General features: G+C 54.2%; 5 protein-coding genes across 5 annotated transcripts; 4 read left to right on the top strand and 1 right to left on the bottom strand.

Moving 5' to 3' along the window:
- Positions 1 to 218: 218 nt before the first annotated feature.
- Positions 219 to 4,498, top strand: BBBOND_0100780 (hypothetical protein, conserved; the record flags this gene model as incomplete). Its single annotated transcript, XM_012910481.1, has 3 exons — positions 219 to 2,455; positions 2,493 to 3,210; positions 3,248 to 4,498. The coding sequence occupies 3 exons, from the start codon at positions 219 to 221 to the stop codon at positions 4,496 to 4,498; spliced, it is 4,206 nt and encodes a 1,401-aa protein (XP_012765935.1).
- Positions 4,499 to 5,221: 723 nt separating this feature from the next.
- BBBOND_0100770 (HECT domain containing protein, putative) lies at positions 5,222 to 9,218 on the top strand (the record flags this gene model as incomplete). The annotated part of the gene is made up of 2 exons (XM_012910480.1): positions 5,222 to 8,932; positions 8,970 to 9,218. The coding sequence occupies 2 exons, from the start codon at positions 5,222 to 5,224 to the stop codon at positions 9,216 to 9,218; spliced, it is 3,960 nt and encodes a 1,319-aa protein (XP_012765934.1).
- A 532-nt stretch (positions 9,219 to 9,750) lies between these two features.
- BBBOND_0100760 (hypothetical protein, conserved) lies at positions 9,751 to 11,481 on the bottom strand (the record flags this gene model as incomplete). The annotated part of the gene is made up of 1 exon (XM_012910479.1): positions 9,751 to 11,481. One exon carries the CDS (start codon positions 11,479 to 11,481, stop codon positions 9,751 to 9,753), a length of 1,731 nt encoding a protein of 576 aa, XP_012765933.1.
- Positions 11,482 to 11,802: 321 nt separating this feature from the next.
- On the top strand, positions 11,803 to 13,453 carry BBBOND_0100750 (Mitochondrial GTPase 1; the record flags this gene model as incomplete). Its single annotated transcript, XM_012910478.1, has 5 exons — positions 11,803 to 11,960; positions 12,177 to 12,423; positions 12,459 to 12,665; positions 12,809 to 13,144; positions 13,238 to 13,453. The coding sequence occupies 5 exons, from the start codon at positions 11,803 to 11,805 to the stop codon at positions 13,451 to 13,453; spliced, it is 1,164 nt and encodes a 387-aa protein (XP_012765932.1).
- Positions 13,454 to 13,893: 440 nt separating this feature from the next.
- BBBOND_0100740 (hypothetical protein, conserved) lies at positions 13,894 to 18,705 on the top strand (the record flags this gene model as incomplete). The annotated part of the gene is made up of 1 exon (XM_012910477.1): positions 13,894 to 18,705. One exon carries the CDS (start codon positions 13,894 to 13,896, stop codon positions 18,703 to 18,705), a length of 4,812 nt encoding a protein of 1,603 aa, XP_012765931.1.
- Positions 18,706 to 18,839: the final 134 nt, after the last annotated feature.

Genomic DNA, 18,839 nt, shown 5'->3' with positions numbered 1-18,839 from the left:
ATGGTGTCTCAGATGTCGTTACCTTCCTGTTCGCGCGATAAAAAAGTTGCATTCTGTTGCACATTTAGCTAATATCGCGTCAAGTAAAAGGTATTGTGTGCATTTTCGCTACGAAAATGCGACGAAACGGATTAAGCCGTTCGCACATTCGGGAGGTGTAGACTCTTGCCGAATCCGTGGATGTTTGACTTTCCCCGCCTTGAGGGTTGAAAATAACAATGAAGAAGCGGTCAGGATCGACGCGCGGCATCGAATACACGCCCCTGTGGACGCCAATCGACCCCTCAGGACTTATTCGGGCATGCTGCGATTTCATCGAGGGCGATACACACTCCCAACTCATCCTGAACAACGACCCTTCAACTTCGCTCCGCGTCACTTCCAAGCATGCGCGATTGCGGGGATCACACGTAGATATCGTGTCTACGGGCGAGCGGCTGAGATTTTCCCGGGCGTCAACCAGGGTGTGCCAGAAGTTGGTCGCCTCGGAGCTCTCCGCAGCCAATGGCAACCGCCGCGGTGCCAGGGGGCCTATTCGCCCGATTACAGGTGATGCTGAAGCGGACGAGAAAACTATGCAGACCTCAAATTTGGAAGGAGATTCGGTAGGAGTGGAAGAAGATGTTGATGCGCTGGACGGAGCCGGGAATCACCGGCGTTCCGCAGGCGGTAGCCGTTCCCGCAGTAGGCTTCAACGCTCTCATGGAGATGATGGGGATGAAATACTGCCCGGCGGGGCCCAGGATCCGTACGCCCCTGCTCCCGATGTCGACCGCTTGCTGGATGACATGGTGACCAACCTTAAGCGCCTCCCGCTCGTCCGTAACGAATGCGAGCAATGCGCTCGCCAGTGCAAGCTTGGTGAGGCAGCCGACTCCTCCCAGCAGGCTGTGAACGTGAGTGTACCGTGCGCGCATGCGCTGGGTTTGCGCCATGCGCCCAACGTGCAGGGCTTTCATGGCTCCGCTCGCGGACCTGCTGATGACTATATGGACATCGATGCTTCCTGCGGCGACCCCTACGTGACCGGAGCCAAAAACAGGCGCCTGGCGCGGCTCACCACGTCAGCGCCCCGTGACGCCAATGACGATGCTGACCCGCCCACTTCGGACGATGACGTGGAACACCTGCTGACGTACCGGCAGGAAACAGTGGTCGGTGACGCCTACAACCTGGAGGACGCCTCCGAAAAGGATGTGTCGAAGCTGATGGAGGGCACGAAGGTGGTAACACCGCTGCTGGACTCGTTGGACATGTCCCTGCTGCGGAACGTGAACGCCCGCCTGCGACCGCGCAATGGCGACCAGGTCGACCCGGCGTCCTTGCTGAATGACTTGACCGACATGAGGGGCGGCAAGGGCGGAGGGGATTTCAATCGCGACGGGCTAGTAGCGCTGACGGGCACTGTGGTTGACCCGCATGCGTACAAGCAGGCACTATGGAACTGCCCTGAGGAGTATCGGGTGGAGGGCATCCAGAGCAGCGCCTCGCCGATTATCACCGTGCGCTCCAATCGCCAGGACCTCTCAGATGACCTGGCCTTCTACACTTCGGACACGTTGCGCTCGTCAGCAGATGAGGTGGATACTGCCCATAGCGAAGAACCGGGCCTGCGTGCCGGTTTGTACGCGCAGGAAAGGGACAGCGACGTCTATTACGACAGCGACATGAGCCTGGCGGAGCTCATGGCGAAGTACCTCGTGTTGCGCAAGCGGAGCGATTGCGAAGTCAGCGTGCTCAAGACGCTCAAGCACCTCATCTGTAAACGGCTGAACAAGGAGCGGCTCTACCTGTGGCACAGGTCAGGCAGCAAATCGTCGGACACGCCGTCGGAAATGTACGGCAGCAACGTGATGATGCAGACGCTCCACCGCATCCTGCAGACGTTAGATGTGACCTCCTCCGCCATCCCGGAGGCCCTGGAGGACGCGGCTTCAACCACAGGCCGCAAAGACGATGGCAGGGACACCAGCGTGTACACCTACTCCAGCATTTCGGTCTCGAGCTACCGCAGCATCAGCGAGAGCATGTTCTTGCCCGTCAACGATCGGGAGGTGGAGCAGTCGTGGATCCTCGACCTCCACAAGAACCTCGTCGAGATATACGGAGTCCTGACGGTCGAAGACGAAAACCGCTCGGACCTGCTGCCGAACGACAGCGACGACCTCTACTGCGAATTGATCGGCGACACCCTCTCGATGTATCCCCTGCGTGAGGTGACGGTGACTTCCGCCGACCTCTTCGAGAGCAAGCCGATCATCGTCATTCGCGTCGACGACTCGTTCACGTGCACGCCCGTGACGGCCACCAAGTCGGGCACTTATGCGACCAGGATCAACACGCGGCTATACCGGGCGAAGAGCAGGCGGCCGTCGGAAGACGACGAGGGGCTCTTCCTGACATTGAGTTCAAGCCAATACGACATGATGCGGTGGTTTGTCGCACTGTCTACACGGTGTGTTGCGTGTTTTATAGTGTTAATTCTTGCTCAGGCCGAAAGTCACCTCGTTCCTCTATCTGCTTGAGAACCAGCGCCAGATGCGAGTCTACAACAGCAATTTGTACTTCATATTGTACCCGAACTGCCGAGAGATCGATTTCTCGTACTTTATGTTTGATGCGGAGCTGGAGCGGCAAATCGTCAAGAGCTACGTGCGGCTTCCGATCCGCCGGCTCATCCTCGCCAATCGCAGCCTGAGCGACGCTGATCTGCCTCAACTCCTCTCGATCTGGAACTACGATATCGACACCCTGGAACTCTCTCACAACTCGCTGGAACTGCGCGAATGCGGAACCCAGTTTGTGAGCTTCCTGAAGAAGGCACACGTGCGGCGGGTTTTCCTGGACGGCAACCCGATATCCGCGCAGGGCATTGAAGCCCTAGCTGCGGCATTCACGAACTCGCACCTGCGACATCTGAGTTTGCGCGGGTGCGCGCTCGACGACTGTATTGTCCCTATGCTTCGGCGCACGAACGAGGCCATGAGTATCAGGGACAGGTTGACTCTGGACGCCCGTGAAGTGACCACTTCGGAGACGACGCATCACTTTTTGAAGACCTATCCGCTCAAGCGCGTAAAGATAGGAACGGTTGATCAGCACATGGCGTACCCGGAGACGGACGTCGAGGTCTTCATGGACTGCCACAACCTTGACCAGATTAACAAACTCGGCATTCTATTCTCCGGCAAGCTGCTCGCTGCGAAATCGGTATGTTTGAGCCACTGCAGCTGCTAATGTCATGCAGACGGGCACGAAGTTCCGGTTTTGTGGTCTGTGCAAGCCTCGTAGCGTGAGCTACACCTTCGGCAACGACTACTGCTTCTTCGAATTCCGGCCGCCGTATCTGATCATCAGAGAGCCAGATAGCAACGCGGCCAACAATGCGCGGCGCTCTAATTCCCAGACACGACCCTCCATGTACTTCCTGGCTGGGTGTGACATCGTCCTGATGAACAACCTGCGGTGGCTCCAGCTGAAGCTCAACACCCCCAAGGGGGTTACTCTGTGGCGCAAATGCGAATTTAATCTGGATATTGATGACAACACGAATGACGACATTAACAGGAAAGAGGATCGGCGTATTTTGGTCCGTGCCTACACCGATGCGTCCACACGCCGCTGGTTCGAGCTGCTGAACCGGCACATGTCGGGCGTGTACTACGTGCGGTACGTGCGGAAGCACCCTAAGGTCTCGTTGTCGCGCCACATCCTCTCGTTCTGCAGGCGTCCAGACGCTTCGCACCTGGTGTTGTACGATCTGCCCTACGACCGCACGTTGTGGGCGTCCTTTTTCCGTGGCATCAACTCGATGTCTTGTCTGCGCGTATTGGACTTCTCCAACAAGAAACTGACGGCCGAGAATATGGACTACCCGGAATTGCTGTATGGAGACCTGAAGCTGGACCGTCTGGACTTCTCGTTCAACCGCCTGGATTTGCGCAAAGCGGAGCGCACTGTATTTAACGGGATTCTCCCACCCCTAACTGTTGCAGTCTACAATGTGAGCTACAATCCTCTCGGCGACTGCGACCTCTCCGCCGACCTCTTTGTCAGCGCATGTGTACGCGCCAACGCTGTCAAGTTGTGCTTCAACTACTGCTCCCTGGGCGACCGCTTCCTGGATTCGGTGGTGAAGCTGCTGGAGAACATCAGAGTTCCGGATGAAGACTCACGTCTTGAGGTGGTGGAACTGGAGGGCAACCGCTTTAGCTCGCACTGCCTACAAGCCTTCGTGGAGCAGATGCTACTGAGCCTGCCGTCCATGGACGTCATCAGGTTGCACGGCTCCGTGACTGCCAACGAGCTGCCCGACTCAATCTTTAACGACAAAGACCTTATGACGCTGGAGCGGTTCTCCCCCACCGAACCACGGTTTGGAAGCTTCATACGCAAGACCTATCTGCGGAAACCTAAGCGGACCACTCGGGAGTCTGTCGCGCGACTCGTGAAGGAGCGCATGGCAAGCGGAGACGCAGCTACAGCCGCGCAGAAATGAGGGATTAGACGACCATGGCGTGGCCCTGCCGTTATTTCGTGAAAACGGCAGTTGCCGTGCACTACTGCTGCTGATTCAGCGGGATGTTTGGCGTTAAAGCAACCTCTATAGCGCCGCTAATGTACCATTTAAGTAGCTTTAATGTAGGAGTATTGTAGTTGCTTTGTTTTCAATTTTGTGCGCTGCCGTTGTGACCAATGGCAGGGGTGCCGTTAGGGCGTCATTGTGCTGCAATACAGCCAACTAGGTGTTGTAATCACAGTGTTTCGGTGTCGCTGCAGTAGCTAACTCCGCACTACAGCTTCAGACATCCTTAATTTCGATACGACGTCATCAAGCAGCAGGGCAAAACCGGACGACAATGTTGGCGATGCCGCGAGATTCCATCACCTACGCGCGTAACCACGTCTCAAACCCCGCATATCTGAATGCTATATGGCGTGGAAAATAGGTGACACGCGTCCTAGACGAGCGTAGCCGTGCCACCACGCGTCAGCACACCCCAAGCTGTCGGTGGACACAGTCCAATTATTGCGAATCTTAGCCACTACTCCGTAGTATAGGCTTATCATACTGTACTCTTTCGATTGTGTAAACACCCACTTGAATGTGTAAGGGAAGGTTGTCTGCCGCTTTCATTGGCAATTGCAGCTGTGAGCGACGTTCATCGTCTCGTCGAGCCGAAGGCCATGACATAAGAAGGTGAATCCGTCACTCTTACCCATGTATTTCGACGGCTCTATCGCACCGAAACGCGTGGTTAGCCTTTCGGGCGCCTCCGCGTTCGGGCGAACCAACACATTAGGCCGTAGCCAGCCAGGGTTCCTCAGGCTCCAGCAAGAGCAAGATCGCGCGTGTCGAACCATTGTACCATTTCTCCGCCATGTGGTGGATGTAAAGCGCGCGGTGCTGCGCTGGCGCGAGTTGTTGCCGCAACTGTTAGCTCGGTCAACCGAGTATGTAGACAAGATATCGTTACCTCCGGCAAACTATTGGAATGATCGCCAATCAAAACTTTGCGACAATGGGCAATTCGTTTGGGGCGACGGAGCAAATTTTGGCGGAGGTGCCGGGATCTCGTTGGAGTTGCACGGCGAATCCGGAGGTGTGCCGCAGCCAGGCTGCGCAACCGCCGACTCGGTGACCTACCACCCGGTATGCCAGTTGATGCGCGCGGTGGCGGCTTTGGCTCGTGTTGACTGGCGGAACGACTATTCGCACTATGTGCGTCTGTGCCTGGCCCACTTCCGGCGATGGTATTTCAGCGATCAGCATGATGATGCCACTCGGGCCATGATCTCCGACCGAGCCCAGCTCGCTCAGTTGGTGAGGCTGTTCTTGAACTTTTTCAGGATTCTGTTTCGCAGCAAAAAGCGAAATCTGGCTAACTCGGGCGCCCATGCGTCCCCTGCGAATTCCGCCGCCTACGGTACCGCATACACTTCATTCGGCACCGGCCAGGGTGCAATTGCAACGCAACGCGGGCCTCCATATGCGCAAGGTTTCGGCTTAGCTAGTCTAGGAAGGTCAGGAACCACGGGATACGCCTACGGAACATTGGGGAAACCATCTGGGTTGTTCTCCCACGGCTCTTTCCGTTCCGGCGTGGATTCCCGCACGTGGACTTACAAGGCTGAAGAGGACGATTTCGACCTGAATTTGACGCTAAACAACTCTATTGACGATATGGAAGTGGTTACAGCTAGGCTGTCATTCGACGAGGCGGAAATTGTGCACTTCGTATCGGCTTTGTTCAGGTTGGTTTCGCGCAGCCAGGCGCAGGAGCTCAACGATGAGTTTGGAATTGCCACTGAGTGGTACCCTGCAATGGTAGGCCGCGCACTGGCTAACCTGGAGTACGACAGTCATGCGTTGCTTGCGCTGCTCGAGATCGCTACCCCGTTGCGCGATCTCTGCACCACCAAGGAATCCGCATTAAGGATGTTCGTCAATGTTTGGGTTGTACCCAACCTTGTAAAAACGAATTACGATGTCAAATTATTGAGGTGCGCGTTTAACGCTACCTTCAACTCGGCTTTTCTGCAGGGTCTTTGCTTCATTGGATGCCAGGTGAAGGATGATCAGCCCTACGGAGCGACTTCCAACACGCGTAATACAGTACCCGTGGGGACGGGTTCGCCTGACAGGGTGACGACTATCGTGAGGAATTTGACTCGGATGGCTGGAACAAAATCACGCAAGGCGGTGTCCCTGCACCACGACAAGTGCAAGGCATTTGAGCAAAATCTGCGGATGCAAGTGGAGTCGTTTCTGGGCGCGTCTGACCTTATGATGTTGATTCGGAAGGTTAAATTGGATTCGGGTACTCATGACAGCTCCCTAATGGAGCGAATTGAAAAATCTGTCAACTCGCAGTATGCCCGAGATTCCGGCGTACCGGAGAATGTGGAGCCGTTCCCCTACGTCCGTTTGGGATCACCACATTCTGCTGGCCCGTCTCTGCTAGCGCATACAGACTCTTCACAAAACCCAACCTTCACAAATGGCTTTGCCGGTCATAGCATATTCACTAATCTGTGCAACCTGTTGAAGTTACTGAGCGATCGGAAGCATGGGTACCACGATAAGGATACCATCGCGTCTATTCTCTCCGTTACGTTGTTCTGCGCTCAGCTGCTCCCAGTGCCCGAACTAGAAGCGGCCGGTTTGTGGAAATTTGACAGCACGGAAGTGTTCGCCCACTTACTCCACACTTATCGGAAGGATACGTACATCGTCATGGCTATCACGTTGTTGCTGGTGCCAGTCGTGAAGTGGGATTATTTCGTGACCGATCCGGACGCAGTTGCCATCGCTAACGCTGCTAGAGCAGCTGATTCCATTGCAAATCCCCCAGTCGATGACTTTGACCACGACTCGTATCGCTCCGTCTGGGAGCGGGCAACCAAGTTGCTGTTTACGTGGGAAATTATGAAAACCATGCTGACGCAGTTCAAGCGCCACCACGCCAACTGTTGTGGCGGCAGCTTCAACCAGTTCGGTATGATTGCCACCCCGGAGCTGTCCAACGATGGCGCTTTGTGCTGCCTGTGGCGCGCATTCGCGACCGTGCTGGAGCATTGCATGTTGGTGATGAACGACACGGAGTTGGTTGGTGACGACGACGAACCTGGCTTGTTCGACGCGGACGACGTGGCGTTCTTGGTCGCAGCGCTGAACCACACCTCGTGGTACCACACGCCTTACAGCCACGTCACTGAAGAAATGGGGAATTATGGAAGATGCCTAAACTTTCCGGAGAACTCGGTCTGCAGTTGCGGAATAGAGGTTAAGGTGAACGCCTTGTTTCACCATACAAAAGGCCACGGCAGCTTTACGGCCGAATACTGGGGCAAGTTGGCCTACAATTTCAACCTGCGTTTCCTTCGCCAGAGTGACGGCTCGCATAGCCCGTCGGTAATTACCGAGGTGGACCGCCTGGTGCTCAACAAGGTGCGGACAAAGCAGTTCAAGGCTCCAATTTTGAAATTCGTGCACTGCATCCCCCAGACAGTCACGTTCGAGACACGCCTGCAGCTGTTCATGGCCTACGTGGCCTATGACAAGTCCATGAACCGCGCCAACGTCAACATTAGCGAATCGGTGATGTACATAATCCGCCGGTCGCACATCGTGGAGGACGGGCTGTCGACGCTGGGCACAATGGGGAGCACGCTTTTGAAGCAGATTTTTAGGGTTATCTTCGTTGACGAAACAGGGGTTCGAGAGGAGGGCGTCGATGGCGGGGGCCTGTTTAAGGAGTTCCTCACGTCCATCTGTTCGATAATATTCAACCCGGCGTACGGCATTTTCGAGGAATCTCAGTTCGACGGGTCCATGGCGCCGTCACCGAACTCCGCCATGTTCCATGAAGGCCATCTGAGCGTCTTCAATTTCGTGGGCAAGGTAATTGGCAAGGCGTTGTACGAGCACATCCTGATTGAACCGGTGCTCTCGCGTCTGTTGCTTAACTTCATTCTCAAGAAGAGGAACACGCTGAACGACCTGCGTTTCGTTGACCCTGAGTTGTACAGGAACCTTGTGAGGATGCGCAAGATGACAAGCCAAGAAATCGAAAGCATGGGACTCACGTTCACCACAACCATCTCGTCCCTGGGAAACTCCTCGCCGGTGGAGATCATGAAGGGCGGAAGCGATATGGTGGTGACCAAGGAAAACCTTAACCTGTTCCTTTTCATGCTTGCGGACTTCAAGTGCAACACTATGATCGAAAAGCAGTCATCTGCGTTTTTGCAGGGTATTAGCAGCGTTATCCCGCTGGATTGGCTGCGTATGTTCTCCTACTCCGAGCTGGTCTACCTCATGTCGGGGTCGTCGGAGGCCATCAACCTCGCCGACATGCGTGCGAACACCACCTACTCAGCGGGGTACACGGAAACCTCGGAGGTGATTGTCTGGTTCTGGGAAATAATGGTGAGTTCACGACTTTTTGCGTGTGATTGCCGTGCAGGACGAGTTCGACGATGATCAACGACGCATGTTCCTGTGGTTCGTGACGTGTTGCAAGCGCGGGCCACTGATGGGTTTCGGGCAGCTGCAGCCTCCGTTCTGCATCACGCGGGACCGCAACACGGACAACCTGCCCACCGCATCCACGTGCATAAACTTGCTCAAGCTCCCAGAGTATGAGAGCAAAGAGGTGCTCCGCGCGAAGCTGTTGGACGCCATGACAATGTCCAAGGGATTTGGCTTCGCCTGAGGCGTGGCAACCCATGGAAGGTGAGAAGGTTCCTGCAATCACGACGCCAACCGAATCCACTGCAATCACTCTACAGGCTGTTTCTATAAGAAACCAGTCTGCACTTAGCTTTCTATTCTCCTGACCACAAGCGTTCCTTATGTATGTTAATGAGCATTACCAAATGCAGTTAGTGCAACATTATCAATGAATATCCTATTTCATTTGTAAGTTGCATTTTGGCAGCCGCATGCTGTTCTCAATAGGTGCCGCTGCGCTGCTGTCGATCGACGGCGCTTTTTCTGTATAATCAATGCGTTGCGTGGTGACGATATCAACTGACACAGTTCTAGAGGTGTATACTGATTTTATCACAATACATTACTACCTTTGTTTTATATAAGCTATTTAGATGCAACTTGGCGGCCTCCGTAGTTATAGTCACGTGTTTGCTGGCCATCCATTTTATACCTGCCTGCTGATCAGCGGTGGCGGGGAAATTGTACTTCGTTAGTGGCATTTCCGGTTCCGCAAAAAACTTCCAGGTGTGGTGTCAGATTCGATGCTTATCACGTAATTCCGATACAAAGGCGACTCCAAAGCGGTCTCGCAACAACTCTTCAGCCAAACGTGCCACTTCGTCCGGTGCACCGCTGCAAATACGGCTTGCAACTAAAGCTGCACGGCGTATGGTAGTGAGATCTTTCTCGTCATACAGGGTCAGTGGCGGCTGTCCAGCTCCATGCTTTGCTGAAGCGTCCAAAGCTAGGGCGTCTCGAACCTCGACGCTAATGGTATGGACGCATGTTGCAAAATCAGACAGTGAGAACCCCGTCACTATATCCATAAGCAAATGCGATCCGGTACTCATTATTGAATCAGCTCGGTGTTTCGAAGGAGCGTTGGCGGCAGAATTAGCCCCCTTGTCCGATACCGATCGTTCATCCGCGGTAGAGGGATGCCCAGCATCGTATTTCATAATCGGTACATCCCGCAGTATGTGGTGGCACATGGCATTGTACAACACTACCAGTAATCTGGCGTTGCAGCGCGTCACTAGGTTGCAGCAGTGCCGGAGGAGCAGGGCAGATAGACATTGAACACCGGAAGTGGCTACGGCATCGAAAGAGGCACTTTGGGTCGGTCGGCCATCCGTAGAGATCGCATTCTCGACAGATGACTGGTTGGTAGTTGAATGGTTGTATTGCGATGTATGCAGTTTGTCTGCTGCGGTTTGTTCCGTTTCCAGGTCCTTATGACATTCATCAGTTGGTGCACCTTTGACAGCTCCCGACAGTGCACTGCCATTTAAACCCGTGTGGTTGTCAGACTCGGTGGCGTTTTGAACACAGATTGTAGCTTCAGATTCATTGTCGTTCGAAGCTCCACCGTTGTCTGATGGTACCCTGTCGCTTTCACGAATGTCGCACGTTGCGGGCGCAACCCTGGTTGAGGCCAGGTACAACTTCACCAGCGCGTTTGGATTTTTACCGAGCAACACCGGCACCTTATTCAATTTGTGCGTTAACATGTCTAGGGCGCTCCTGTTGGCGCCCAACGGCCCGATTCTCCAAGCCTGCAGTATCTTAATGGTCTTGGCAAGCGCGCTGGTGCTTATGATCTCGTGGTATGAGGCCACAGCAACGAACGCATTGAGTGCATCTTCTGCGATGGGATCAGATCGTATCCTGAACCTGTATAGAACTTCGATGTACGCCACCACGGCATTGGACCGCTCGAGTATGGGCACCAAACTGTCCCGCGCATCTAATATGGCCTGCTCCAGACGAGCTCGTGTCGACACCGGCAGACTGAAGCACTGCCCTACGATAGCCAGATTACTCAAGGTCGATGTGAGGTGGGATGCGTTCCTGGAATCATTTTGTATCGCGAAGAGTTCGTTCATGAACGCTTCGATAGCGGCGACGCACGAGGACTTGACAACCCTCTTCCGTTTAGTGCTACGCCCTCCAGCCGCATGAAACGACCACAGAACGCCACCTGATAGAGGCCTTGTGTATATGTGCGGCCGTTGTTCGACGGCCTTGCAAATGTGGGCTCCCGCAGTTGTGTTGCAGCCCTTGAGCTCATACAGACAGTCGGCTGCCTGCACCAGCGTTTCATCTGCGAGCGCATTCTCCTCTAGTGCCTTGTACAGTAGCCGCTTTAGCTCCTTTGAGGCATTGGTGGCCGGTTTACCGCTGGCTGCTGGCTGGAGCGATACGTTCCTTCCCAGCAGCCTCAGCCTTGGCAGGAGCTGCCGTATCCTCGTGCAGGAAGGCATGCTTCCACGCTACATGTAGCATCCAGAAACTTCCCAACGCTTCATTTTGTTATTGAACCGCTTTTGTCGGTGATGTGTCGTATGCTGGTGAAGGTTCAGACGCATTCTTGATGGGCCGTCGTTGGAGGAATCACGCGCAACGCTGCCCAAGTGAGGCCTACACATCGGCTATCTGCCATAAAAGGTGGTCATGCGTGGCCCAAATATGGAGTTAAAGAAGAAATAGTCGAACCAGAAAGGGTTATTCTGGGCTTCGACCGAGTTGGTGTGTAGCAACGGTGGACTGCGAGAATGAGCAGCATCACCATCATGCTCTGAAAAATGGACGTAATTAGGAGGTACCGACAGCGTGTGGGACGACCTTCGGGTCCTTCCCTGGATGACTTCATCTACAGGCGGCCTCCGCCGACCTACGACCAGAACGCCACTGTCTTCTACAATCCGACGCCGTCAACCGCGTCGTCAGCGATGGGCACGAGGTAGTCGAATGGTTTCCGTTATGTTCTAAATGCTTCTGATATACTGTGTCTAATTGAGCCCATTGTATGTTGCATTTAGATGTGGTCACGCTATATACTCATTTGCCATGCGTTAATGTTTGCCCTGATGTTAATTGTACATAACGATTACAGCGTAACGTTGGCGCTGCTGTGACGTTACGTGTATGCTTTGCTGGTTTGTTGACACGAATGCAGCGCGACCTTCAAACCGCGGGAGAAGTTCATCTTCGACCGCAGCATTACGTGGTTCCCCGCCCACATGGCTTCCGCGAAGCTTAACATTGGGAAGAAGCGCCGGGCGGTAGACTGTATCCTGGAAGTTCGGGATGCGCGTGCCCCGCTCACGGCGTCCAACTGCACCATCACTGAGGAGTATCCAGAGCACGTGCCGCGGCTGGTGGTGCTGAACAAGAGCGACCTTGTCCCGCAGCAAGATATGCAGGTGGGTTCACTCGAGCCGTGCTTCATTTGTTGCAGCGCGCTGTACAGCTGCTGGAGAACACCGGGAGGAAGGTGGTGCTCTACAGCGCCCTGGGCCTTCGGAAGATAACCAAGATCACGAACTTCGTCCGGGAACATGTTACGCCACAATTCAAGACACTGGGTGTCTGGATGATGGTGGTGGGGCTGCCAAATGTCGGAAAATCCTCAATTATCAACGCTCTGAAGCGATACTCCTTCACGGTGGGTTTCCTACCATGGTATGGGCGGTACCGCATCGCCTACGTGTTCCGAGCATTGATGCCGCGACGTTGCCATATCACAGTTTCGGTGCACGTCAGTATCGTAAACAGCTTCCGTTATATTCTAAAGTCAAATTCGCTCAGCAACGGTGGCACTCCAAGTATGCCATGCAGCAGCCAACGTCGCTCACTACTTCCAAGGCCAAATGCGCCGGTGTGGCTGGAAGCACGCGCACTTTAAGCGCGTTCTTCGTATCGGAAAACCCGAAGTTGTACTGCTTCGACACCCCTGGAGTCATGCTGCCGAAGATGCAGTGCCCAGAAATCAACCTCAAGCTGGCGGCGATAGGCTGCGTTGACGACCACAGCGCGGGCGTGGATTACATCGCGGACTATATCCTCTACACCCTCAACCGCAAGCGGATGTTCGATTATGTGAACGTCTTAGGGCTTCCCGGACCTACCGACGACGTTAAGGAGGTGCGTTATATGAGCTGTACGTGGGCGTTCACAGCTCCACTTTAAAAATCAATGGCGTGGCTCTATTCGTGGCATAACTCACGTCAACAACAGGTTATGGAGCACATCTCGCGGATTGCGGAGCGGAAGTACAGCACCGTCGAGCCCTCCAACTGCTATCGCATCTTCATCAACCAGTTCAGGCAGGGCAACTTCGGTCTGATTTGCCTGGATGACCTAAATGACATCATCAGGCGCGGCGACCTTTCCGATTTCGAGCTCAGGTGGGTTCAAAGCATACTAAGCATGGAACGCATATTTTCGCAGTGAGCCTCCGGGACCTATGGGACCAAGTCACTGGCCAATACACGGCCTTTAGGTTAGGCGTTCAAACTGCGGATGTTCCACTGTTATATAGTACACATCGAATATAGCTCTGGTGGTGTGCATTCCTAGCCCGGCTGGTGCTATGGAAGGTTGGAATAAGTTGCTGCGCTGCCGTGTCTGAGATTCCACTGTGCAAGGAACGGAGGGCGCACATCGTCCACTGCGAATCCCACCCAAATCAACGCATAAAATATATGCACATATCGCAATGAAATATGCTAGCATATACAGCTAAGTAATCTTACGTTGCTTCATGTAAGCGGCTGGCGTTTTGTTGGCCTTCCTCGCTGGATTCCGCCGGCCTAGTCAGGCTCAATTGAGTATGAATGAGAACTGTTACCGGTTGAAATACAATTAGAAGCGCAAACTGAAGGTTAAACTTGATGATAGGCCCCGTAGCGGCCGCCTGCTACGGTGCTTTGCTGGTATGCGTCGTACGGTTCCGCTATGCCTACGCGTACAATAGGCCGTCCGGCATCCACCATACCGAGCTTTCACGACCTCCAGAGTGGCAGGATGTGGGATCAAAACATTCTAGTTTATCGCAGGTATCAAGGAAATGGAGTTGCGGCGCCTCAGCACGTGGAACACGGGACAATGCTGCAGGGTCACAAAAGCAGTACGTTGAGAATGACATCATATACACGGAATTCGAACCGTTGCATGCGGCCGCATCCGGGCCGTCACAATACGATCTGGCTCTGCATGATGCAGCAAAGCACTTCGAGGAGGTGGACTGCTCAGGGGGGCGGGATTCTTCGCCTCGATCGAGAGCGCAATCCACAAGAATCCCCTACGACGAAATGCAGTTGGCGTTCTTCCAAGGAGACGAGGTAGTTGGCGAGGTGCTGCGCAATACTCAGGACGTGCTCAACATCGCCTGCGACCACGTGACCCAGCTCCACAAGTCGCGGGTATATACCGGCTCTGGTGAGGAGTCCAACCGCAACTCGGCGAGTGCTCTGCGTTCGGTGAGATGCTTGGTTTACTGGATTGGGGGGCGTATCCTGAATTGCGCCAAGCAGGCTATGGATCGCTTAGACCGCAGTTCCAATGCGTCCGCTAGCGAAACTGACCATATCCGCCGTATAATCGAGAAGCAAATCAGGAACTTTGCTCATGAAACCATGCATCAATGGGAATCTGCAATTGAAGTGAACGAGGCTGCATTAGGCCCCCCGAAGTTTCATGATATTAGGCAGAGTCGATCACCCGAGGAGCACGTCGCCAGGCTGTGGGACTACCTCAACGTTGCGGCCTTTGGCGGCATGCTACCCGAGTTCGTCGACATCAACTTCAGTTGGTACGACCTTGTCAACAGCGACGGCACCGTGATTCCGGCAGAGCACGGTGAGCTTTTCCGTTACACGCGGAAGGACAACATCGCCCTTCCTGGCATTGCTTACCCCAGGGAACTCGCCGATCGAGAAGCGGCTCTGGGCAACTGCGTTTTCAGGTCGATGCTGAAGTTGCATTGCGATATATATGGTCCCAAATTCGGAGGCGACAACTACGCGACGGTGGCATTGGCAGCATGCCAGTTTGTGGAGTCGGAGGCAGCTCGGGGTGCCCGCCTCGGCTTCAGTTGCGTACAGGCCGATTTGATAGCTTACGACGCGACTTTGAGGCACTTGCTGCCCCATCTGAATTCATGTGACCCGCTACGCAACGCGGATGCTGAGGTCAACGATTCAGACGAGCTGTACCTGGGCATCGACCGTCTGCCGTTCATCACCAATAGACTGCAGTTCGCTCATCTCAAAGCAGTTGTAAAGGATCTGGAAACATCGCTGGATATATTTGACAGGTCTTTTAGACCGCGAGGCCAGGCGTCACGGGACCTGGTAACGGATGACGTGAAACGAATCGCCGCAGACATTGCACTGTCAAATGGCAGTAGCGGAACTATGGCCGGTGTTAAGAGGTCGGCAGGTGATGAATTAATGTCAAATGCAGTTGAGACGTCTGAACAAGGAGCATCAGACGAGAAGGTTAATGGCAGCTCCGGAGGAGGCCACGTTGACAGAGCACGGCCGGACCACGAATGGGATGACGACCTAGATGCCATCTGGAGTCACGATTCCGAGGGAAACCTGATATTGCCGATTGAAGAGTTACAGCGCAGCCTGCTATTCGGAGATTTGGAAAAATTCGGGAACTTGCTCTCACTTGGAATGAACGATCTCATGAAATTAAAGCCCGTGCAGCTCAACAGTATCCAGAACAAGGTCGTCGCAATATGCTTGGATACACTGAATTACATACGCTCGGTGGACACCTACGCGATCAACTATTCTCTGGCTCCTGAAGATCTGGCAAGAGAGAAGCCAACTGGTCTCGTTCACCAGGCCAACATGGGCGTGATCCAGTGCATCCTGTTCCTATACAAGCTGGTTGGCCGATGCTTGACCCACAGCGGGCTGTTCCCGTTGGACAACGCCTTTTTGAGGGTAAGGCCATTGGAGCTGCTGGTACGTGAGGCCAACCCTCCGTCAACGGGAGGGCAACGCGTGGCGGCGGACCCGGCCAGATTCGGTGAGGAGACGTTGCACCAAGAACAAAAAATGAAGCCTGTCCCGTTCCCTCAGGAATATATTAACGAAGCGGTAGCGGCAGACGATCCCGCGGCTTTGAAGTTCCTCGTCAACTATTACAATTTCAACCTCTTCGGAGGCAGGCTTCCCATTGACATCGAAGTTGTATTCGAGCATACAGCAGTGGACGACTACCTGTCGTCGCATGACGACTGCGCCGACATTCTGAAAACGCCAAGAATCCTGCTAAACCCGTTGATTAGGAGCAGCAAGCCCCTCGTCGCACGCCTCATTTTGGAGGAATGTTACCACCTGTTCCTGAGGTTTGCCTACAGATACGGCTCCGGTTTCGAAGGGCGTTCAGACGTGCTCCTGACAGAGGTGATGGCGTCCGATCTGGCGCACCGTACCAGGCGTCATATTGCCAACTGCATTGAGGGGTCTGGAGATTGGCCCTTCTTTTTCGACGACATGCACTACATGGCTGTTCAGGAGCACACGGGCCTTGAGGAAATCGTTGACAACAAGCTTCAATTGCGAAACAGAACGCTAAATGATGTTTTTAAGGCTCTTATGAACACGCCATCGGACGTTACTCGCACTCTGGAGCTGCTGGTCAAACGGCCTATGATGACCGATTTGTGGGAGCGGCAGGTGCTTCCCTTACGCCACTTCGTAAACGCGTTGCATGGCGGCAATTACGACCTCATATATACCATATTGGTCAATCCCAGCTCGGTGGCCGCCATTTCGCCGCTACCGATCGGCACTATCAACGCTATCGAGAACAAGTTCAAGGACGCATGTCATATTGCCCACTCCCTGGACAACCGCAGGGGGCAAATCATGGGGGAAGCGGAGCAGCAGATAGAGGCGTTGACGAATTTGGAGTCCATGAAGATTGTGGAATGCGCATTTGACGAGCTCCGCGAGCACGCAACCAAGCACAGCCTCATCGTGGCATCTGACCTCACCCAGGGCATAACCGCGGCGACCAACAACCTCGCTCGGTGCCAGCCCGAGGAGGTTGACCACACACAGAGCGATGTGAATTGCACGGTTATCAATCTGAACAGCGCGGGTTTCCCCGAGGTTGTGAGCCGCGTGTCTAGCGACGATAAGGTGGTTAACAAGTACATCCAACCGTCCGACGCGAGTGATACCACGCCGAGCGAAGTCAGCAAAGGAGGCTTGGCTGCTTCCAACAATGGTAGTGCAACCCCCCCTGATACGGAAGTTGATGGTGAAGCGGTTTCAGAGCGTTACCACTTGAATGACGAAGAAAGGGCCGTGTTTGCCGAGGCAGCTTACAGATCGTACAACCGCAGACTGTTCAACGATGTGTTGCCGTCGAACATGCAAATCCAATTCGCCGATATAGACGACCTGTCGGTTTTGGAAGACAGCGCCCATCGCATAGACGCGCCCACCATCAAATTGAACAAGATGCTAGATGATGCCAGACTTATCTTCCTACAGCTAATCACGCAGATGGTCAACATTGGGTTCACCAGCTCCACTCACAACATTGAGATGGACTGTCTGCGGTACTTCGGAGCTTCCTATCGCAGTGCTTTCAAGCAGCTGCACGTGAATCAGCAGCAGCTGATACGAAGCCGGCTGCTTCCGATAAGCCGTGAGGCTCGTTTGAAAGCGAAAGAAAAGTCTAAGGATGGCGTCAATCAGAAGTATGTGAAATCGCTTAAGGAAGCGGCCCTGCTCGATTCGGACGGCAAGAAAACGAACTCGTTACTTGACATGGAGATAGACGAGTTCGTGGATGAAGTTCTAGACGGGCGGGAGAAGGTGCAGCGGTCGAACCACGACGCGTCCCTCTGCAACCCGTTCGAGGAGTACCAGGCGTTGAAGTCGTTCGCGAGGCACTTCATCAACTGGAAGCAAACGAAGACGAGCTTTGAAGAGGCAGCAGCTTTGGATGTCAGCGCCTCTAAAGCTGTCATGGAGGGGGGTGACAATTTGCTGCCTATAGTTAACAACCACGTCATACGTAACGTCTGGGCGAGGTTCAAGTTCGAGCACCTGGAAAAGGTCTTGAAGAAGTCGGGCATCGAGATGCCGCTCTCAGCGCCTCTAGACCTCAACTGGCAGCAGCTGCTGAATGAAGAGCAGCAGTTCAAGATGATGAAGTACCTCAGTTTGTCAGCGGAAGACGGCGACTCCATTTTCACGATGCTCGTTCGCAGCGGCGCCTGCACCCCAACTGAAGCGTACGCTTTCCTTATCAAACTGGCGGACCCCTACCTGAAGCTGGAGCCCTATCCAACCACAGATTCAAACGATTCCGGAGAATATGCTAGGACCCCAGGGGCAAGAGCCGGCGTTGCAGAAAACACCGCAAACGGGAATCACGAAGGCAGCGATGAGGAATCTCAGGAAGTTGACCCATTTGGGAACGAGCGTTTCTCCGGGGAGTTGCAGGCGCTGATGCGCAACATGGACCTACCGACTGCGGAGACCATCAATCTCCTGGTCGATAAGCTGGTGCACCGCAACTACGCGGACGCGATGGGCATCCTGAGCACGCACCCCAAGCGCTCCTACCTCAAGGAGATGGCGATCAAATTCCTCGACGTTATACGCAACAACGGCGTGCTAGACGAGCGGCATCATATCGAGATCCTTGAGTTCCTGCGCAACTGAGCGCGTGGGCCAGAGTGGCGTCTGCAGTGTAGCATAGCACATGTGATGCAGAAACAACTGTTCATTTTTCAATTAAGCTGTGTTTTGTGTTTGGTATCGTGCCTAACGGACTAGCATGCATACAGATTAAGTAG

This window comes from Babesia bigemina (assembly GCF_000981445.1).
Source record: "Babesia bigemina genome assembly Bbig001, chromosome : I".
Lineage (NCBI taxonomy): Eukaryota > Apicomplexa > Aconoidasida > Piroplasmida > Babesiidae > Babesia > Babesia bigemina.
The sequence above is the reverse complement of the archived record's forward strand: the minus strand, read 5'-3'. Positions and strand labels throughout refer to the sequence as shown.